This window comes from Aphelocoma coerulescens, chromosome 5 (genome assembly GCF_041296385.1).
Source record: "Aphelocoma coerulescens isolate FSJ_1873_10779 chromosome 5, UR_Acoe_1.0, whole genome shotgun sequence".
Classification (NCBI taxonomy): domain Eukaryota; kingdom Metazoa; phylum Chordata; class Aves; order Passeriformes; family Corvidae; genus Aphelocoma; species Aphelocoma coerulescens.
The window spans coordinates 40,271,670-40,294,639 of NC_091019.1; the positions used below are offsets into that span (position 1 = coordinate 40,271,670).

The window sequence follows — 22,970 nt, forward strand, 5'->3', positions numbered from 1 at the left end:
CCTCACGTTCAGTGGATTTTGTAATCTGTTCATAAACTTGTAATACTCTACGCATGATTTTATTTTTACTTGCAAAAATAATTAGTAAAATTATCCTATTACTAAAAGCAAACATTAGTGGCAGGAAATGCATATTGCAACTCCAACACTTGCTCTCTGTCCTGAGAAGTTATTCAATTTCCGTTCCCGAGACGAAGCTGGTATTTTTTTGTATACTGAAATGACCACGCTGCACACTTATTGATTCCTCACTCTTCTCCGATGTGAAACCTCCAAAGAAGCGAGTCCGAAAGAGAGAACACATCCGACCTCCCTCAAATTGCATGCCTGGCTAAGTTCTTTACTTAAGATTTACCTGAATTCTTTTTCCTCGTCCGGCCCTTGCTCGGGAGGCAGGCACTCCTGCCTACTCCTAACTCCCTCTTTTCCCTCCAAAGCCAGAGCTCGCTGAGCTTCAGGGAGGCGCCAGTCCTCCCTCCCAGGCCCGGAGGCTCTTGCTGTCGGTAACCCGCACGGGGCCGAGGAGCCCCGGAGTCATTGTGCTGCGGGAGCCGAGCACAGCTGTCAAGGCGCAGCGCAGCTCGCCCCTCCGGCAGGGAGGAGGGGAGGAGGGTCACAGCCCCGCGCCGCGGCAGCACCCGCCCGCCCTTCCCCGGCCGCGCTCCGGGCGAGCGGCCTGCGGGGCCGGGGCCGCTCCGGAGCCGGGCGGGCGCCATGCTACAAACCAAAATGGCTGCCCCGGGAGGGAGCCCGGCTTGGGCCTCCGCCGGTACCGCCGCTCCGTCCGCCGGACCTCGCCCAGGTACCGTCCCCGGGCCACGGCGACCGGCTCGACCTCGGGGGCCCCGCGGACCCCGCTCGCCCGGGCAGCGCTGCCCCCGCACTCCGCGCGCGGCCCGGCCCCCGGAGCCAGCCGGGCCAGTCCCAGATCGCCCTTGCCCCCCGTACCTGGAGCTCGGCCCGCTCCACCTCCCAGTGCGCCCTCTCCATCTCGAAGCGAGCCCACTCGTGCTGGATGTAGTGCAGGATCCCCGGGATGGTGTAGTGCTGGGGCCGGGACAGCTCGGCGGGGCCCGCCGCCTCCTGACCGGCCGGGGCCGCGGGGCCCTGGGGCTGCGGCTGTTGCCCTCCTCCTCCACCGGCTCCAGTCCCCACGCAGCCCCCACCCGACTGCAGGTTCATGTTCCCACCCGCCTGCGGCGGCGGCTGCTGCGGTCTTGGGGCGGCCGCCATCCCACCGCCTCCTCCGGCTCCAGGGTGCTCGTCCATTGTCTGCGGGGAGCCCTCCTCCTCGTCCCGCGGCGGGGGCCGGGAGCAGGGGCCGGGGAGGGGGCGAGCGGCGCTGGCTGGGGCGGGGAGGAGGGGGCGGGCCGGGCGGGGGGGCTGCGCCGAGCGGGTCCGGGTGTCAGCGCAGCGCGGAGCCGCCGCCAGCCGCCATTACAGCCCCGCGGCCCTCCCACCCTCCCACCCGCCCGGGCGGGGAGCGAGCGGCGCCTGCCGGGAAACCGCGGCCTGGCCTCCGCCGCCGCCTGCGGCCCGACGCGCCTGCGCGGGAGGGAGGTGAGCGCCGCGCCCGGGGGGAGCGGGACGGCCCTGGGATGGCGGTCGGTTCTCGCGGCGGGGCGGCCTCGCCCCCGCCTGGGCCGGCCCCGGGTCGGTCGGTGGGTGATGGGGCTGGCGGCCTGGGGCTCGGCCGAGCGGCTCCCGTCTGCTCCGGGTGGCAGTCGGAAGTGGCGGCGAGGCTCGGTTCGCCCCGCGCCTCGGGAGTGCCGAGCGCCCTGGGAAGAGTCGGCGGGAGTGCGGCCAGGCCGGGGCCTGTGACCTACAGCGGCGCGCAGCGCGCGTCAAACACTTCAGTTTTGGAGACTCTGCGCAGTTCAATGGTGCGCTGAGTTTGCCCTACAAGGAGGTGGTTTAGAATAGATGTATTAAATTTATGGTATGTTTCTGGAAGCTGGCTAATCTCTGGTCATTTTCATGGTATCTCGGTTGTGATGTGTGTAATGTATTCCCCGCTTGATGAGCTTTGGAAGAAATTACTGGTCGATTTTATCTGGCTCGGTTTTATCAGTGATAGCAATGCAGCGTTTGATGCTGTAGTTTGAATATGCTGCAATTACCTCGGTTGCAAAATACTGCTTTAAAATGTAATACTTAAAAATTATCGTCACATCCTATTTCAAATGATCTGTAGGTCACCCATTTTAAGTAAGGTAGGTTTTGGTTTTGCCTCTCTTCAAAGTTTTTGCATGCTGTAAAAATTCACTACATGGATAGTTTCCTAAAAAAGGTCCATTCTTGACAGACCTAGAATTCTGTTAATTACTGGGAAAAAATACTGTTTGTCTTAATACTGGTGTTTCCTTTCTTTCCTAATATTTCCTTAGGTGTGTATTGATGCTTCAGTTAGTTCATCCAGTCCTTCCTTTCTTCTCCATTAAATCATTTCCTACTAAAATGTCATTGTACATTCTTCCTGATTCCATACCCATTAGGCAATCTAAATCCAACTCCTTTCCACCTCAGCTGATTTGTTTTCATTCTCTACTGACAGTACTTAATCATTATTAAAAACTGAGACTTAGCTCATAACCAGTTTAATCTTTTGTTTAGCTCCAATTGTCCAGGACTTTCCTCATTCCTGAGTATATGGGAGTTATTGCAGGTTAATTCCGTTACTATATTCAGGCAGCATTTTGTCAACAGCAAAGGAAAACTTTTTTATTCTTTCCTTCCTCCCTTGACTTCCCTAGATAATTAAGGCTGCTTTTTTAAAAAAATCCCTGTCCTGAAACTGAACACAGTGTTTTATTTTGAAGCCACACAGACGTACTTGTTTCATCTTTTTGATGAATTGTTATGGGCACAGTATTTAACCAGAATGCAAAAATGACTTTCACTGATAAATTTAAAATTGTATGTGGCTTTATTAAAGCCTTGTTCACAGTCAGAACAAAAGTAGCAAGACCAGGGTTCTGATTATGTGTGTGGTCTTCATTTGTTAAATGGTTTTGGGCAATAAATATAGGAAGCTCAATAAACAACAATTTAAAAATACTTGTTCCTGTGCTACACCTGCCTGTGCTTCATGCCTTTATCATTTAGCCATTTAAACATTTTCATTACTGTTTTAATTCCAGTTTAACCCATTTTGTTCTAGATATGGTGAAGGGCCTAGAGGAGAAGCCATGTGGGGAGGAGCTGAGGTCACTTGGTCTGTTCAGCCTGGAGGAGGCTGAGGGGAGACCTCATCACAGTGAACAATTTCCTCTTGAGGGGAAGAGGAGGGGCAGGCACTGATCTCTTCCCTGTGGGGACCAGTGACAGGACCCGAGGGAATGGCCTGAAGCTGTGCCAGGGGAGGCTTAGGTGGGATATCAGGAAAAGGCTCTTCACCCAGAGGGTGGTTGGGCACTGGAACAGCTCCCCAGGGAAGCGATCACAGCACTAAGCTGAGTGAGTGACAGAGTTCAAGAAGCGTTTGGACAACACTTTTGGGCACAGGGTGTGACTCTTGGGGTTTTCTGTGCAGGCCAGGAGTTGGACTCAATGGGTCCCTTCTTTGTGGGTCCTTTCTAACTCAGAATATTCTATGGTTCTACATTTCATGCACACATAAAGTGCTGTTAGAACTCTGCATCCAGAAAATCAACTTGGTTAGAGTTGGACAGTATGGTATGTTATTCACCTATAGTCCTATCTAACACTTATTTTTAATTCTTGGTGAAGCAGTTCTGTAAATATGCAGTCATGCCATTTCTTCTTTGAGAGATTTTAGCTCTTACTTACATTCTAGCTGAGAGCCCTAGAATGTTGCAAACCTTTCTTAGAGTGCAATAACTAAAATACTTCTAAATCTGTAGACATTGACTGGAGTGGTTTTAGTTTGAGAGACACGTGTCTGAATTACAGCTGTACAGCAAGTACAATTCAAACTTAGGTTGGGTTTCTTTTTTTATAATTTATGTCCTAGAGTATCTATAAATATTAGTGAAATCTGTGACAAACTAAATTTGGTGCTTGTATCTATACCAGAGAAGTAATTAAAATTAGGCGTAAAATATGCTTTATATTACTGCGTGTAGAATCAGCTGGATTAGCCTCACTGGAGACTTAAGATCTTTTTATCTCCAGAACAGGTACTGCAGGCTTTGCCTCTCTGTGAGGTCTCAGCTGTTATCTGAAAAGGAGTGTCACTCAAACAGGGACAAGTTACTTTGAGGGTGTCTCATGTGGTTATGCAGCCTGCAGAGCTGACATGTCCTGGAAGCAGCTCCTGAACCATCAGCCTGGCAGTGTGAGTCACACAGACCAATCACGATATGAGTTTTCTCTCATAGATATTTATCTGTGAGAGATATTTTAATGAGGGTGAGATCTAACACACTGGAAAAGCTCATATTTAAATCACAGCAGATAAACTGTATGTTATCTGTATGCATGCCAAATTATCCTTACAGAAGAAGTATTTTGTAAGGGAAGGAGAGTGCTACTTAGTCACTCCAGAGGGTAATTTCTTTTGAAGGAAAGTTTGCAATTTCCAGACTTTTTACATCTTCCCCAAGTGATACATTCTGAGGTTTTTGTCTATAAGGAGTCTTCATTCAGTGATAGAGTTTCATAGGTGTTTTGTAGATTGGGTATGCAGGACATGCAGGAAGCATATACCATAGGCTGCTCTGGACAAAATTTCTAATGCATGGTTGACTGGGATGGAGAGAGTAGGACTTGATAGTCCATGAGGATCTCGATAGTCTCTTCCAGTCTTTGGTTCCCAAGCATATTTGTGATACAGATAGTTGTCCAGTGACCTGGAATGAGACAGCCTATTCATTTCTGACAAACAGCCTTCAGATAGTAATGTCTTTTCATTACTAAAATGAGCAAAATAATGGCAGAGATATGAAAGGCTTGCATCTTGTCACCAATTCCTTTGAACCATTTGATTCTGCATGCATAAAAGCATCATAATCCGTGTGTATGTGCATGGATACACGCAGGCATGTGCATGAGAATGCTCAGAAAAGCATGTAAGAGTTGTATCAGAAGAAGCGTAGCTGACTTTGTAAGTAGAGTACTGATTATTGATCATAAATGGTAGCTTCTCAAATACAAAGAACTTGAAGGAATGAGGTTTCTTTACCCATCAACATGCACAGATATGCTTTTTGTTTGTTTATTATACTTCACGGGTTTCTTTACATCCTACATAGGCAAAACTCATTTTAACATGTTTTCTATATCTGAAAGCCAAGATGAAAAGAGAATAAATAAATTTTGTTTGTTAGAAACAAAACTCAGTCATTTCCCTTTTTTGCCTAAATTGTGCAAGCAAATGCTTTTACTACTACAAGTGATTTTTTTCAGAATTAGTTCTAAAGGAAATAAAGAAACCTCTTAAGATATTTTTAACACTAGCATTATTCTCAAAGTCAGCTATGCTTGCATACTTTTTGTAAATTTTTACAAAATTATTATTTGAATTTGTTAATTTATTCCAGTTTTTCTGCACAAGACTGTGTGCTTGTGCTGCTATTTATATGAACAAAATTTCTGGTTAAAATTTTGAAAGCTATCTTTGGGGTTGGTGGGAAAATACAGAAATGGCTACAGAAAGAGTGGACTTCTTTCCTACAGACTGATTACCTGTTGATTATGTTTTCCATTCCTATGAGTAATAATTGTCTCATAAATTACAGATAACATACATCTTTGAGTGCTATTGTGGTTCTACCTCTGTTACCACATTTTTTATTTTTTTTTATCTATTCTGGATAAGAGCATTTGTGCAGATTAAAAAAACAATCTGGTCTAAATATTTTCATCTGTAAAACAATCCAGGCTATTCATAAGGATAAATGCAGTTAAAATAGTCATAAGATCAGAAAGGGATAAAAGGATTAACCGTGTACAAAGATTTGGTTAATAAAGGAATAATTAGGATTAGGGACCAATCCTGCAGTAGGATCATATGTATCAATTTGTCGTATGTTTTGCTGTTATCTATTGCTTAACAGTAACTCAAAGTACAACAGTTCTGTCAGTGCTCCTGGGGTAGTTGTATTGTCCTCCCTGTCCTCCTGTTCTCAAGCCCTTGGTACCATTTGTGACAAAATTATTAAAATAGCTTGGATCAAAACAGAGAACCATTAATTGTTGTTTCAGCAGTGCCAAACACAAAGATGAAGCGTAAAACTCAGATGAAAAAAGAAAAGCTGTCTATGCTGCTGTTATTATCTGTTACACAGTTGGTCTCCTGTGTCTGAGCTTGCTTAAAACAATGGGCACCATTTCTTAGATTGTTTCTCTTTCATGCCACAGCTCCTTCTTAAGTAGCTTTAAAGCTTCAGGTTCCTTCTGTTGTGAGGTTGGCCCTTGCTAGGGGTCCTCATTCTGAGCTGGAAAGAGTCGTTCATTCTTGTCCTTCTTGGAAGGTTTGTATCAAAATCTGACTATGTCATCTCACTGTTTCAACTTTATGCTTAAAAATATTAAGACATCTTATTACAACTCTTACTTCCAGCAGCAATTCAAAGTAGAATGGGGGGGTGGGGGGGGGGAGGAAAGAGTCACATACTAAACACAGCAAAGATCCTATAGATGGTAGTATCCCATTTAGTTATCAATGTCAGCCTACTTGCCATCCAACAGTGAAGATCCCATCACACATTTCTATCTGGGCCCTTTTTTATCTTAATGACCTGGTTCATTCTTTCTCAGAGACGAACTTGTGCTGATGCAGAAGCCGTGGGTGCAGTTCACAAGCTGCATGCACACCACAGCAGCAGCACTGCCCAGATCCACGACTCTTCTGTCAGAGTGACACAACAGAAGTGCATTCCTGAAGAGGTTTCATATGCCTGGAGGAGGTGAGAAAGCTCTGAGACTGTCATGATGCCAAACAGATTCTGTTGTCCTGAGGATTGATCCTGAACTAACTGTGTGTCACTTAACTAAGAATGAATTCTCAGGATCAAGTCAAATTAGTAAAACTACATTTGAAATTACATACAGAAATCTAAACTTCTTTGTAGATGGAGTAAACCACAGTACGCTGAGAAAAAGAGGGTCACTTTCTTGAGATCCAAGTGGTGGTAAAAGAGGTGACTTTTCTTTTAGAAAAAAGTGACCACTATGAATCAGAAGTAAGCAATAATTAGTGTCAGCACAATATAGGGGACTTTTTGCATCACTGTGATGAAAGATTTGTATGTTATCACCCATGGATGGTATATAACCAGCTTATTCAAGTTGCTAATCATATGATGCAGTACCCATGCAGCTTGCCTTTTATTTTGTCCCCTTTTGCTTTTCTGCTTTAAGATACACTGTTTTTACACAAAGTGCTACACTGTATTGTTTTGTGGATTGCTGATACATTTTTTCTATTTACACTTCCTCACAGAAGCTGTGAGACCTTAGGTGCACCAGGTAAGGACCAACTCTTCAGAACTGGAATAGAAGGAATAACTTTTGCAGTAGTTGCTGTATTTTCAGTGCACAAACCTCAAGAGTATTTGGGCCAGTAAGTCTGGGATCCAAATAGAGAGTCAGATGGAAAACATTACAGTGATTGTTCTCAGGCATTAAAGAAAATAACCCAGAACTTCTATTTCAAAAAATTACATCTGCTTCTTACCCTATTTTCATGCTTTTCAAAACATCAGAGATGTCAATTGTTTAGCAAGCAGATTCTGGTGTGTGCTGTGCTCTTTTTAATGCCCTCTTTCACTGTATTTTGCATGCGGTATATTTATATTCTACAGGTATGTTTCAGTGGTGTTGGGTGGATTAATACTTATTTAGATTGAGGTAAAGCTCTCTTGAGTAATTAATGTGAACAGATTTCTCTTTAGCTGTTGAAGACCCACACTTAGTTTTCATTGAGTGCAGAATTTACCTTTTGCATAAGTGTGGGAAATCAGACAGGAGAGGACGGATTTGAGTAGCTCCTGGTCCAGCTCAAGATGTGTGTTGATACTGCAAATACCCAAATATTTAGGAATCTCTCATTCTGCATTAAGAAATGATCATGTGTTGTGGCCCATGCATTTTCCTTTGTCATCTCTCCATTCAATTTGATACAACAATGGTATGAATGTAATTGTTAAATACAAGTCAGGGAAAAAAAGTGCTTATAGGCAAATTTTACTCTTAGGAGCTGTATTAGTGTGGCTTGGTATCAGGCAAATTTCTGATAATGTTCTCAAACCAGCTAGCATGCAGGAAGAAAATGAGGAATAGATTTATGAACAAGTAATTGTTGACTCCTCCAATTTCCCAAATCCTATAAAGAAATTAGTTTGATTGAAATGTGAAAATTTCAAATGTGAAAGCTGTTATTTATTAGATAGTTTGTGATTAGTTGTGTGGGGGGAAAAAGGTAGTTTTTCCATGGGATGTGTGCAAAAGATTCAAGTTTTTTTTCAATGTTCTATGTTTTGGCAATAAACTTAGTTATAAATATATGCATACCTGGGCTGGCTAGCTTTTAGGAAGTCTTTACTCCTATGCATTACCACTCTTTTTTTTCCCCCCTCCCAGAAATACTCTTCTTCATTCCTGCACCCAAAATTGAAATCTACCACTGAAAACAACAAAAAAGAAATGATAAAATTTTTTCTTATGGTTAACAAACAAGGTCAAACAAGATTGTCCAGGTATTATGAGCATTTAGAAATTAATAAACGGACAATGCTGGAAGCTGAAGTAATCAAAAACTGTCTCTCCCGTTCAAAGGATGAGGTAAGTTTTGTAGTTTTTATCTCACACCTTTCCTATTGATAATTCTGAAACCTATCAGTGTCCATTGCAGGTCATTATTTCATTTGTACCCATGATAAAAAAGATTGAGTTTCTAGATTATGGGTTCAGCTGGTTGATCTGTTATTCTGTATTGGATAAATATGTTTTTCTCAGGCTTACAGAGATTTTGGAGTAGTGTGTATCACTGTCATGAAGATTCCTCTGGTTGGTTTGAAGAAGCTCAGAAGTCCAGGAAAAACTAATTTTATCCTTGTATTTCTTGTCTGGTAGAGACGGATGGAGAGATATTACTGTTGTTTTGCCAGCAGGTAGATGGCAGAGTACTGACAGCTCCAAATTTAAACAAAGAACTCAGGATAGAGGATTCCAAATTTTGAAAACATTATCTAAAACACAGGGGGGTTTGGAAACACAAATTTTTAGGCCTCTGTATTAGAGACCTAAAATTATTTTTTATTCAAAAAAAAGCGTTCATGTGTTCCACAAGAAAGTCAGAAAACCCAGAAGTTGGAAAATTTCTTGGATGAAGGTCGAGATTTTCAGGACTCACTTAATTGAACCATTGGTTCTTCAAGAAAAGCACCAAACTTTTGCACATTTACTTGAATTAGAGGAGAAAGATGTGACTTGGACAGTGAACAAAGTGTTTTGGTTTGTATTCTGAAGTCAGCTTCTTTAATTTTCATTAATGATGTGTGTTCTTGCACAGCACTCCTCACATACTTCATTCTAGGAAACCTCAATAAAAATAGCAGTTCTTATAAAGTCCCTTCGTTCGCAGCCTTGACAGTGGCTAGAGAAATGAACCTCTTCGTGCAGCTCTGCGAGGGCATTTCCGAGCGCAAGCTCCAGCGCAGGCGCTGCCGCTGCCATTTCGGGCACCGAGCAAAATGACAGCGAGAAAAGGCGGCGGCATCTCCTCTAGCGCCGTGTAACTGCGCCACCTCCTGGCTGCCTCCTGTTGGGAAAGATGTACATTCCCCTCTGGGTCTGGAAGTCTAATATTCTTAATTTTTACATTAAAATAGTCATATTTTTTTTAAATAGGAAAATTACCTTTAGGTCTCTTTTTGAAAGGGCTTGCAAGTGAAAATTATGGGGAAGTATTGGGTGCCTTTATAACACCAAACAAGTCACTTCAGTTCTGCATGTTTCAGTTTTTCCATTTAAAAAATGGTGGCATATTTTCTGCCAGCAGATGAAAAGCATGGTGTAACAGTTACCGTACTAAATTTCTTTCAAGTCAAAATTGATGAATCTTGGGAAATCCATTGTTCTCGGTGGGTCTTACGAACGTGAAAGCTCTGGCTCTTTGAGCAATGTGCTTTATATACTGTTGTATGCTTAAAGGGCAGCTGCTATATTTGGCTCATTTTTCTTCTGCTTAGTGCTCTTTCATTGAGTATAAGGATTTCAAGCTGGTGTACCGACAGTATGCAGCCCTTTTCATCGTTGTTGGCATTGACCAGACAGAGGTGAGAAATTATATACCCTCTTGCAATGAACATTTATAGTGATTATCACAGACTAGAGCTCAAGTTTTCATCCAGTATGGAATTATTCAATAGCAATTAGAGAATTTCAAGGAGTCATTGTAAAAAAATTTTTAAAACCCCCAAGCCAAACAAACACACCCCACACCCCCCCAGTTTTTATTTCTGTGAAGTAAGAGAGGTATAAAAACAAGTGTGCTATGTTTGACTTCGGTCTTTAGCAGCAGAATGAACTGTTACCATGAGGTAGTCTTCCTGAGCCTTGTACTGATTCTGCACAAGTTTATGTGGGGTGGGGTTTCTCAACAAATGTTAGCATTACAGCCAGATCAGCTGTCTCATCTGTGGTGACTTCTTGCTGTTTTTAATGTCCTTGGCCAAAGAAAAAATTCCTATACTGTCAGCTACAAAGATGCCATTTTATTTTGCTTTTCAAAAAGGGGAAAAAGGTATCTGAAAGTTGACAAGTACTGTTATTTCATTTGTTCAGGTTGCACCTGGGAGGCCTTAGTGTTTGCATTGGTTCCTGGTTCTCAGAAATTAATTCAGCACTTACTACTGGAGACCTTAACAGGGTGGTGTGGAAGGTAGTTGCTGCCTACCACAGTGTCTTCAAGTCAGGGTTATCATGGCAGGCAATTTGGGACAAATTATTTTAGCTTTGCTACAGAAATCGCCCAGCAGAGGCTGGCTCTGTGCTACAGCTGGCTGGTGTGACTGCAGCATGGGTAAGCTTAACCTAGTTAGCTGTGTCTGTCCACAGAGCTGAGCTGGGGGGCTGGAACAAAGGATGCAGTGGGATGGCAGCAGCCCGGGTGAGAGGAATCCATTGGCTGTTGCAGAGCTGCTCTGTGTGGCCGGCCTGGAGCTGCTGCCCTGAGCACTGCCCAGCTCTCAGCACCTCTGCTGGGTAACCACACACCTGAGCAGTGTATGCTTACTCCATTGTCTAGTGGCTTTCCACTCACCACAAACTGAATTAACACAAAGAATACTATTACATTTTTTAGCTATTGATTTAATATTCACTTGGTTTTCATTTCAGAATGAGATGGCAGTGTATGAATTAATTCATAATTTTGTGGAAGTTTTGGACAAATACTTCAGCAGAGTGGTGAGTGAGACATTGAATCTGTTATGAAACATTTTTTCTTTCAAAACTTTGATGAAACTGTCGTTTCAGAGAATAAGTCAAAAGAGAAAAATATTTAATATTTTAGAACTTTGATAAATATTATCACTGTGGGGAAAAGCAGTATGAGTTGATTTTTCAGAGAAGTGAAAGTATACATGGGCTGTAAATCATCAGACAAGGAATACCAGAAATATTTCTGTTAGAAAAGCATGGTTTTATATGCTATAGGATTTCTTTGGGTCATGTACTCTTAAATTAGTCATGGGAATTTTATATGTTTTAAAGAAATAAAGAGGTTTTACTTTGCAGTTCTTATGACGTTTTTAGCATTACATTCCCCAAATGAACTTCATTCATTATTAAGATGGTGTAAGCATGAAGCAGGGAACTGACATCACTCTCACTGAACAAGATCAGAGGGATGGAGCAAAAGAAACCTCAAAAACCAGTCTGTACTTGTACTCCCCATATTGTTGTCAGGCAGCAGTGGATATCTGATAAAATAGCTATTATAGAGATAGTAATTTTGTTAAGGATTCAACATCAGACATGGCTCCACTTAAAATGACACTGTTCCTTTTGGTGGGCGATTTTTTTGCTTGCTTGTTTTTACAAAGTTTGAAAATGCAGCATTGTAATTCTGGTTAGAACATTTGCCATTTAATATAGGGTTTGTAATAATCTTGTTACAAAAAAAAAAAAGACTGAAATCATACTTTGATGTGTGCAGTTTTAGTTAACCTTTGCTGAAACGTGTTGGATCCCTCTCAGAAAAGAGGACTAGATAGTTTCCTCTGTAGTCCATGTACTTGAGGGTATTAGATTGGTAACTGTACATACAAGGTATCAGTATGCAGGGTCTGTGACTGCTTTCCCAGTTCTAGTACCATAGCAGGCATGGCAGAGAATTCATGCTTGAAAAAGTCATCTGCACCCTTCACTGTTTAGATGCCTGGCAAATCTTTTAGGCTGTTATCTCAAGTGACATTGCCCCAGCCCATTGAAACTGCTGGTACTAAGTATATCACTTTCTGACTGTACTGAGTTCAGAATTTGTCTCTTAAAATTGCTGATTGTAGTCCCAACCTAAGCAGTGATAACCAGGAATGGAATTAGATCTTGGCAGCACAGGAGTGCACAATAAAATTTAGTCACATCTTATTTTTCTGATTGAGCTAATAGTTGCCAACCATGTCTCAAGTTTTATTCAATTAAAGCAGAGCAAAAATAGATGTAGTTTTTATAAATGTAGTTTATATATTATTCTTTGACCACACATATAAACCAACCACTGATAGCTGTTAGAAATTTGCTGAGTTCATCATACCAGAGGGGTTTTTTTTATTTTCCATAGCATTTAAGGTTTGAGACTAGAGGAACCTAAAAGGGGGTGGTAAAGGAAATCTCATGCCATTCAGTGGTTCTGGTTTTAATATCATATAACACGATAAATGGCAGAGCACTAAGACAAGAGCTGTAATTCTAGCTGAGGTTTCTGACAGTAACCACAGAGCAAGAAAGTAAAAATCTCTACTTTTACAGATTAGTGTTTAGGATTTGCAGAATTTTAGAAGAATCCCAAATTATGATGATGGCAATGGAGACAGAACACTGGGAAAGGAGAGACCATCCGCCCCACTCTAGAAGGACTTTTTGTCATCTATTATTTTTAGACTTGAGAGCTTTAAACATTCTCATGTACTCTATTTTTATCTAATGGAGTTTATAGAGCTTGAATTCAGATATGAGAACAAACATTAATGGAATTAGGGGGAAAGCTTTCAAAGTTGCTTGTGAGATGTAATCCTGAGTCCCCTTCACTTTTATACAGCTACCCAGAGAAAATTCTGCATACTGTTCAGAATTCCAATTCAAAACTCGAACTACTTTTTAATGCTGAGAAAACGTAAACTGATCAGGCCCTTAAAATGCAATTTTTGTGATGCATTAAAAACTTCTAATTGAAGAATGGCAGAGTCACTCAGCAGAGGCCTGTAGACTAAAACTAGTCCAGTTTAGATCATCTTTAGACCACAGAAGTTGTAGCAATTTTACCAGTAAAACCTTACCAGCTTTACTCTGTCTTAAAACCAGGTTTAGATCATGAATGAACACCACATTATCAAGCTAAATTCTCTAGGTAGCAGATGAAGATTCCCTCTTTTAGTAGAGACTGGGGAATCTCTACCCAACTGTGCAAGATCTTAAGTGCTAAGGCTGTTATTAATTGTTTCTAAGTTTAGATATTTAACTGAGGCACCTAAGTTAGAAATTTGGTCATCCTAAGCTCCCATTACTGGCAGTGGAGACCAATGAATATCTCGAGAGAGTGAGTCATGCCTCAGGTGTGCCGAGTCAACTGGTGAAGATTCCCATCTCTTCTGCTGACTGCAGAGAGACCACAAGGGCTTCTAACTCAGACATTTTGGTTAAGTGAGTAATACTGCTTGGGGTAAATACAAAAATAGAAGTGAAATGATGACTATATGAAGAATTGTGTTGCTGGGGCTGGAGAATATTTAGAAGTGCTAAGGGTCCAAGGCTCGGAATTGCCTTACCTTTCCTAATATATGCAGCCACTACCACAGCCATGGGTATATACAGTGTCCAGATTTTGCTGTTGAAATGATCTGCAGCAACAACTTTAACTGTGTAAACTTGGCATTAACATCCTGGTTTTGCAGAAGGAGGAAGAGAGAATATAGGGCTGGAACTGCCATGATTAGAGCTGCTGGTTTTCCACCCACTCACTCAGATGGCACTGCCTATATTCAGATTGTTACTTGTGGGTGACCTCACTGTTTTTTTCTAAGTAAAGCAATAGCTTTGATTACAGAGACAGGTAACACATGTAAAGCAAAGCAGTGTTGCAGAAAAGAGCATGTAATTGTCCAGTCCAGAACAGAAATCTGAATCTAAAATTTTCTCTTGTTATTTTGAAGACTTTCTTTATCATTTGAAGGAATGTGTAATGTTTAATGATAATTAGATGAGATCATCTGAGATAAGAGATCAAACTGTAACTAATGGCTGTCTATCTCTTTTCCTTGCAGAGTGAATTAGATGTATCCTTTTCAGTATCAGAAATCCATTTGTTATCACTTTTTGGTGTATGTTCCAGTTCATACTGTCTTCATAGCACTGACTGTCAGTCAAGTCAATGCAGAGGTTCACCAGTTTTGCAGCTGGAGTAAGTAGCACCCTTTTGGCACCTTTCTGAAAGCATAGCTGATGTTCACATGGGTCACCTATTTAAATCCCCCATCATTAAGATAAGCCTGGTTCCATTTGAAGTAAGACACAGAGAACTCGCTTTGAGAGAACTAAGTACATGAAAAGTTAAATTCATGGGGGAACTTTCAGGCTTAACTAATTACTACTTTAAGGTTTCGCTTTGAGTTTACAATGAAATAGATATTGAAATTACTGTCATAACAACTGAATGTTACAGCTGTGTCTTGAGCCAAATCAGCACCATTTTTAAGATTATTTGCAGTTTGATCTTCTTTCATGAAAGCAAGAAGTGAGTTTTACTTTCTGTATCCTTGGAAAGAGGGAAAAACCTGAGAGGAGAATATTTACGAAAACAGGTGTTAACTTTTTTTCCCATTCCTCCCCTTACACTACTGTATTTTCATGTGTATGTTTTGCAGGATATTAATTAATATATGATTTAAAACTTCACCCAAATACAAATACTAAAATACAGTCCTGAACAATTACACACAAATAGCAAATAAATAAAACACAATACTGGAAAAATTAAACCAGGAGAATGTAGCACAGTCTTCCTTCTCAGTTCTCCCAATTCCACTGCATGTTCACTCTACTCCAGCAATTCTTATGCTTATATTTGTTGTTGGTTAAATGCAGATCTGCTGGTACAAAGAGTTTCAGTTATACACCTGAAATACAGTTGCCATCTTGCAATTAAGTCCTGTCAAGTAATTTATTTACTTTAAGAATTACCACTTATGAAGTACATAGGAAAAGTCTGTAATTTTTCTTGTTCTTACCTCTTTACTGAAAAAGGAAAAAACAAAACAACAGGAAATAATTAATTTCACTTTTGAAAATATTTTACAACTTGTTACATGCTGATATTCTGTCTTATTTGCTGACTACACACACACAGAGTCTGTGTTTTCTTCCTGAAATTTAGAAAATGCTGTGGTGTTGGTAAAACACCTTAATTCACTGATACTATGAAAGAGCAATAATGACATTGCAGTGTGCAGGGACTCTTAAGGTGTGTGAGTGATTATAGTAATACTTTTTTTGTATTCAGTTAGTTCTAATCCTTAACTATGTGCTCATGTATATGAGCTTTGCTGAAATAGAGACTAACCTGACCTATTCAGTAATTACACATGAAAAGAATCGCCCGTGTTTCCATATAGTGTACTTTGAGCATGCAGTTGCCTGATTATCTGAGTCATTTGGTATACTGATGATTCTAAATTCTGCTGCCTCTGCTCAGCAATTTCCTACCAAGAGCTCTACACCTTGAGCTACTTCAATAGCCCATTTAATAGCTGAGAAAGGCTGCTGCATATCACAGAATGGTTTGGTTCAGGAACAATTTTACAATAAAACATTTTACTTCTATATATGTACAAAATAATTCTCCCATTTAGGAAGAAGACCTTAATTCTTAAGTTTGAAAGACTACCTAAAATAGTCAAAATGAAGTGAGATACCCTCCCTATTAAATGTAAAGCAGAGGTGTAACTATGAGGATGTGGGTTGTTCAGGACTCTATTTATTTTTGACAACAGCTTGAATAGCTGACCCAGAAGAACAATCTGGACAAGTGCCTTAGCTATTATTGCAGGGCAAGAAATAAACCATCAACCCGCCTTTCATAATGTGTAAGAAAATATCATCCCCTGACATTAAACCACTGCCTTTGCCAAACGGTCTCATGCTAACTCTTGTGCTCACTACAGTTAGCTTGGATGCAAAGTATCTGCTGGAGAAGGTGTTGTCTGAGGGTCTGCAACAGTGAACACCAAGTAGTATTTACACAATCTTTGTTTACAGAGTATCTTGCAGGAGACTCTCATAATTTCCTGACTCTCTGCTATTATTTTTGTGTACAAATCCATAGGAAGTTTATTTTAAATGTGATAGTGGCTATTCTATATAGCCAGTAGTGTTTACTAACATGAAAAAAATAGCAGGAAATTACATGAAATCAAAACTGATTTAAAATAGACCATAATTACTAAGGCTATTCAGCTATGCACAGTGCAAATCCAGTTAAATCCAAAGGCTGAGACCATCACACAATGGAGATGTCCCTGGAGCCCACACCAAGCCTGAAGCACATGCACTGGTTCTTGCAGCTCCCAAGCATAGTGCATTACCCCAGTATTCCTGGCAATGCAGCTCCAGCTGAGACAGAACTCCAGCTTTCACTCAGCTCCACAGCCGAATCCATCCAGGGCATCCACACTGTAGCTCATGTCATGGTCTGTCTGGAGTCAGATGTCGAGAAGGGTGCCTTGGGCACAAGGCAGGGACTGTGTCCAATCTGAATCCTTCCCAAGAGAATTTATACATCATGTTGGTGTGTGACATAGGCATGTATGACACTAAACAATGCATGAACAATTGCACAGTTTTCTCATGTATACTGCAAAAATGAACACGGATTAGCTGTTGGCTAAGTACTTGAGAATAGCCAGCTTTTTATAGAAGCTTTCATGTGTGAATTGTGAACCACTTAGCCATGATATGATGTCCACTTTCATTTTGAAAGTCAGTTGCACACTTAAGAATACCTATGCTGGAATGACATAACATTCCTAAAGTTGTTTGGATTGTTTTTAAAATATCAGTAAGTAGTGTTGTTGGGCCAGCTGAATGAACAAGGACTGAAATTGTCCTCAGGGTGTTGTACCCTAATGTGTTCATAACACTGAATAAGCCTCACTTTGCCTATAAAATAAGTGGGCAGGGTTTTCTGTAGAACTAAAACTCCAGCTTGGGTGGTGTAGGAACTACTTTCTTGCTATGATGAGGACAAAAGAGACTATGAAAACACAAGTGTTAGGACAGCAGGTTTATAGGGAACAAAATGCTGGTGAGTGTGACAGTTTCTAAAATTACTAAAGGTAACTTTTCTATTGCTTGAACTGGTGAAGCAAAGCTCACTTGAAGACACATTATTAACTTCCAGAAGAAACAGATACTTATGCTCCCCTTGTGGGAAGGGAGGGGGTGACAGAGTGCTCTAGGACTAAGCATCTGAAGAATGTTGTCTTGATCCAAAAAAGCCACTACATTCCATTGCAACTAGCTGCTGCTGCTCCTCCTAGGATAGATAAGAAGCTTTGATACAGGGAATACTTCATGTGAATCAACTGTATTCTTCAGTCCCCAGTGGGATAACACTGAGAATACAGTGCATTTAAGGAGTGAGAAAATTGAATGATGAATTTATTCTGAGAATCCGTAAGGATACACTTCAGTTTGCACTGTAACATAAGTGGAAGAAATGGAAACTTATAAGGACTAGCTTAAAAGTAGCTTAGTTGTTCTAGAGTTTCACAGAACTTGAAGGCACCTTTGTCTCCTATTTAATGTCAGCATAGTCATTTGAGGAAGAAAGGGTCAGAAAGCATTTCATGGGTTTCAGTGCCTTAAACGTGCCTGCCATTAGATAGGCTAAAAGTTATGGGAAGTGAATATTATCAAAGATGAGGCAGAATGTGTGAGTCTAGACTACATAAAGAAGCAACTCCAACTCATCTCTAGTTGAAGATGAATGTACAGGATAGAAATTAAGGGTTTGTAGTGCTGTATATTCAGTAGCAAACCATCTGCCCCCTATGTACCTGCACTGTAATCTACAAAGCCTTTTTTTGTGCTCCTGGGTGCGTTCTGTGATCACAGTGTGCACTTCGTCATCTCTTAAGCCTGGATACATCCTTGAATTACTTGCCTGGAAAACCCTGAGATGTCTTAAAATGCCTCCATATGAAGAAGTTATTTATTACATACAAATCCTAACTGTGCCTTTTCCTCTTCTTTCCTTTCCCTCTCCCCTGCTCAACTGTCTATATAATGTTTTGGGAAAGGAGACACAATACGTGTGTCACATTAACCTTCTCTTAGTATGCATGTGCCATAAAAACTCTGGGAAAGTAGAAAGTACCATTGATGTCCTTAAGAACGGGAGCTCTTAAAGTTACCAAAAGCCAGCATAACATTTAAAATGCCAATTGTGTAGGTACCATTTACTTCTGCTGCTTGGTATGCAGCTGCTGCAGGATTGCCAGAAATTGGGAAGCCAAAGCCGGGGGGGCTCACCTTTGCCCAGGCTGGCATGCAGAGATTAACACATCTGCTTCTGCATACTTGTTTAAAAAGTCCTGTTAGCCTCTGCATGGATCTAGTGAAAGTCCCTTGATCTTCTTTGTGGGCAGCCAGGATTCTTACTGGAAGCAAGACCTTAAATGACAGCTCTGGGTGGAGCACATGGCAGTGCAAACACCAAATACAGCTTTTTCCTGTTGCCAGCTGCTCAGACTGGTTTGCTTTGCTGCTTTCAGTTGGGTGTGGATCTATGACTTCAGGGCTTTAAACCCTGAAATTTGGGGTTACTTGCCAAACAAGTAGTAACAGGTGGGGAGGATGAGCCTTGCTAAGGATCAAATACTTATCCTTCCCTGGGCAGGGCATTCAGACATAATGGCTGTGTTGGCAGGATGCAATAGAGCATAGGTGAAACTTACAGGAAGGGGAAAAGAGCCAGGGTTGCTCCCTGTACAACCCAATTGTTTGCCAAGAACAGTGTGAAGGAAGGTAGGATGGTAGGTTGAGGGTAGAGATTAAAGAATGCTTTGGGACCTTCCAAAATCAAGTTGATAGATCTTTCCAGAATGGTAGTATCCCCACTCAAACTGCAGATGAAATTACTGTTTCTGGAATGATGACTGTGAGGTTACCACATCAGAGATGGACAGAAATCATACCACTTCTCTGCAATGGAGTAGGCCTGTTTGGAAATAACCTGGAACGGCCTGCAGGGGAATTTACATCTCATTGAACCACACTGGGTCCGAGTGGAACAGCCCCAAGATTCTTACTGGTGTGGGTGCAGTTTTCCCTTGACATGGTATTGGCTCTTCTGGAAATACATCAGGGGAAAAACAGTGCTAGATGTGATTTAAATGTCTTCTTAAACAGGATGATGCAGAAAAATAAGATGGGAGTGTCAGGTTGCTGCATCGTCACTGATCCTAGCTGAGTAAGTCATCTGGGTTTTAGATTCTTGGAACTTAAAGGAAGAGGAAGGTCTGGACTCTGCCATGGGAACTGGAGCAGTGTGAATCAGTGGTAGAATGTAAAAATTAAAAGCCAGGAGGGGTTAGCTTTCCCACTTGTTGAAACCTGAATGGAATGTTATCTAATTCCCTTACTAGATCCTGTAGCCCAGTGCAGAGCAGCGCCAGAGATGAACTAAGCAGCAAAACCACTGTCTTTCTAAAAATTCTCACATTACTGGAATAAAGAAATCCTAACTTCTCAGATTAAAATATTTCTGTAAAGGCTGCTTTACTCAGTAAGTTTATCACTTACTTACTTATCACAAAGAAATTTGTCTTCAATCTTTCAACTGCCAAGCCAAGTAAAGCTACCACCTTGTCTCTGGCACCACAGAAATGGTGACTTTGCAGTTTTAAGGACAGCACTGCTCCTCAGTATTAAAAGGCATGAGTCTGAGTTTTAGAAACAATGCAGGCCTATGGTCAGATCCAGGAAGAAGTCCAGTATTTGAAATATAATTTAGAATTAAATTAGGTGGTTAAATTTAGGTCACCAAATTAGAAGCCATCTGATGAACCATGGGCATCCCCCAAGACCCTGTTGACAGCTAGTTTCTCACCTAGCAGTAACATGTAGAAAAGTTATCTGGGTACCCGAACTGTGCTACTACACATCCCTAGACATGCTTTGCTCTTGGTCAAGCAGAACACTTCTGCTGGAGCAGTGATACAATTGCTTCCCCTTCTGCACAAATACACAGTAGCACCGAGTTCAGCCCAGAGCATTCAGAGCAAGGAGGAACAAACATACACAGATATGTGGCTCCTGAGCTGTTGTCATTTGCAGTTCAGTACTCACACTGCTCCTGCTCTTTGGCAGAGCAGTACAGCTGACTGCCTAAGTCAGATTCACTGGCACTCAGGAGTCAGAGCAGTCTTCTTCAATGCCTGAGTCATGTGCAAAAAATAAGACTGATAATTATCACACTGAGCAGAGGAAAAAACCTGATTCTTGCGACTCCACTGATTAGCAGGGAAGTCCACTAACATAAATACAAGGACTAGAGCAAAACCAGGCTGTCTTCCTGAGTTCAATCCATAGTGTCAATAAATAGCATAATGGGCAGAGAAGGCACTCAAGAGACTCATATCAAAGTGGGGGGAAATGTATTGAGAGATGTATTTAGAAGTTACTGTACAAAGTCTTGCTAGCTCCACTGCAGTAGTCCTCAAAACATGGGCAAGATTTAGAAGGTACAAAATGCAGGCAATGCAGATCTGTTGTGCTCAGCATAGAACATGTAAAGAGCAGCAACAGGTGGAGAGTAGGGCAGATAAAGGGTTATTCATGCTCTGTATATGTATGTCACTGAGGCATAACAGATGCATCCAGCAGGCTGCTTTGCTGTGCCCATTTCCATTTCAGGTTCTGGTGATAAATGACAACATCCGACTCTTTTCACAGCATAACCCTTGGCAGTTGTTCAGGGATGCACTGGACACTCATGTCTGCATGCATGCACTTGTGTAATGAATGCCAGCCACATCATACCCCAGTAAGGCCTGTCATCGGGTTTTTTTGAGACAGATGCTGTTAGATAACGTTGAAGAAAGATCGGTTATGGACAAATTTTATATATCACAACTACCAACTTGTATTGCTCCAGATTATCTTCCTATAGGTGAATATTAGAGATTATAAATACATTATAGAAAGTATTTAAAATATGACCATTTATTTACTTTGCTCCTTTGTGAGACTTACTGCTAGATCAATGACTCAACTTTATGTATCAGCACACTCCTCTTAAGCTATTTCCAAGCAGATCAAATACCGTTAGTAATTTACAGCAAGGAAATTTTGAGAATCTAGTGTTTAAGAACTTGGTAATTACTTTTCTTGGAAGAATGCAGAATTTTTGTATCTTCACATTCAAGGTTGTTAGCCCTTGATAACATTTTATATACAAACAGTACGTGGTACTCATGCAGAGTAAAATTAACCACCTACCTCTAAGTTTAAGTTTACCTGGCTTTTGCCACTATGTCCTACTACTATATTCCAGGACAGGATACTGTTGGGGCTTCAACATCTCTACTTTTGACCACTCTGTGATCAGAAAAAAAGTGTCAGTCAAACCATTTCCCTAGCTTTATTAAAATAATGGCAAATAAACTAGAATAAATTAAGAAATACCTATTTCTGTAATTTTTTGTTAAAGACTTAAGTGTCTAAGATTTTTTCTGAATTATCCTCACATTGTTCAAAATACACTTAACTTGAAATGTTTCTAGATCATGTTCAATTTGGACAGAGTGCACATCATTTTGGATGAAATGGTGCTAAATGGTTGCATCGTGGAAACGAACCGGAACAGAATTCTTGCCCCTCTGTTTGTGCTTGACAAAATGGCAGAAGGCTAGGAAGATGGAAGAGTGACTAAGGCATTTTACAAAAGATGGCAAAAGCATCAAGAATGTGCCTATAGCAGTTTTCTGATGTTGCGAGACTGACTCATGCAACATTCAAATTAGTTAGAAAATATTTTCCATTTCTCTTATACTCTGTGTACCCAATGGGAAAGATACAGCTAAACATGTGGATGCATTCAGATGCAGCTTTAGTGACCCAGCAGAAATCTTCCTAGAATGGCCAATAATTTTAAAACATTTTGAGGATGAAGAAATGGAAACTTACCATGACTGACTAGATATCACTTTGAATTATGTAGTATCATGCCAGACCTAGAAGACAAAAACCATGGAAATATAAATTCAAACTGAGTTTCAGTCCTTCCCTTAAGCACCAACTTGATTTATTTTCATACAAATTTACTGTTAGTAATAGTTGTGTGACTTTTATGGCCACTATTCATCCTTCATCAAAAAGCTGTTTTCCCTCCTTTTGCCATGCAAGTCATGGACACAAAAAGAAAAGTACATATGTATTAAGTATTTCTGCATATTTTTCAAGTTGTAACTGGAATTATTTAGCTCTTAAATATTATAATATTAATAAAAGATAATTAAAATCGGAAGTTTAATACTCTTTTGTCATGTTTGCTTCATGAATTACACAAAACCTTTTCCATTTTGGCACACCAGAGTGATCTTGCATGTGCTATCCATGCACCAAGATTAAAACTGTTGCAGAACATGAGGAATAAAAGATACCCAAGTTCTCAGTACCAGGTAGGTACCAAATGAAGTCTCCCTTCTTGAGCAGGAAGCCGTAGCTACACTACGTTGCATCCCAGGCATCCAGCATGCTGATTCACACCTGCACACTGCTCTCTAAGC

At 41.1% G+C, this 22,970-nt stretch overlaps 2 protein-coding genes across 11 annotated transcripts in view; one reads left to right on the forward strand and one right to left on the reverse strand.

Annotated features, from left to right (window-relative positions):
• The window catches only part of STRN3 (striatin 3), a 62,539-nt gene extending 61,183 nt beyond the window's left edge, over window positions 1-1,356 (reverse strand). For all 4 annotated transcript variants that reach the window (XM_069017747.1, XM_069017750.1, XM_069017748.1 and 1 more), the window contains exon 1: window positions 949-1,356. In XM_069017747.1, coding sequence (XP_068873848.1) covers window positions 949-1,269 — 321 coding nt within the window. In that variant the 5' untranslated portion in view covers window positions 1,270-1,356. The remainder of the gene's footprint in view (window positions 1-948) is intronic.
• Window positions 693-22,714, forward strand: AP4S1 (adaptor related protein complex 4 subunit sigma 1). Of its 7 annotated transcripts, XM_069017756.1 has the most exons (9): window positions 693-802; window positions 6,721-6,869; window positions 7,035-7,094; window positions 7,406-7,431; window positions 8,545-8,745; window positions 10,155-10,241; window positions 11,305-11,373; window positions 14,448-14,459; window positions 21,966-22,714. In XM_069017756.1, the coding sequence occupies exons 5-9, from the start codon at window positions 8,608-8,610 to the stop codon at window positions 22,092-22,094; spliced, it is 435 nt and encodes a 144-aa protein (XP_068873857.1). In that variant the 5' UTR covers window positions 693-802; window positions 6,721-6,869; window positions 7,035-7,094; window positions 7,406-7,431; window positions 8,545-8,607; the 3' UTR covers window positions 22,095-22,714. The 7 variants fall into 7 exon arrangements, with proteins under 7 accessions (XP_068873857.1, XP_068873852.1, XP_068873856.1 ...); XM_069017751.1 differs by lacking the exon at window positions 7,035-7,094; XM_069017755.1 differs by lacking the exon at window positions 7,035-7,094 and having other exon boundaries at window positions 7,409-7,431.
• The last annotated feature ends 256 nt before the right edge of the window (window positions 22,715-22,970 follow it).

Coding starts and splice junctions, on each gene's coding strand:
- AP4S1 (XM_069017756.1), top strand. CDS start 8,608: ATGATAAAATTTTTTCTTATGGTTAACAAACAAGGTCAAACAAGATTG. Junction 8,746..10,154: donor TCTCCCGTTCAAAGGATGAG/GTAAGTTTTGTA, acceptor TCTTCTGCTTAG/TGCTCTTTCATTGAGTATAA. Junction 10,242..11,304: donor TTGGCATTGACCAGACAGAG/GTGAGAAATTAT, acceptor TTTTCATTTCAG/AATGAGATGGCAGTGTATGA.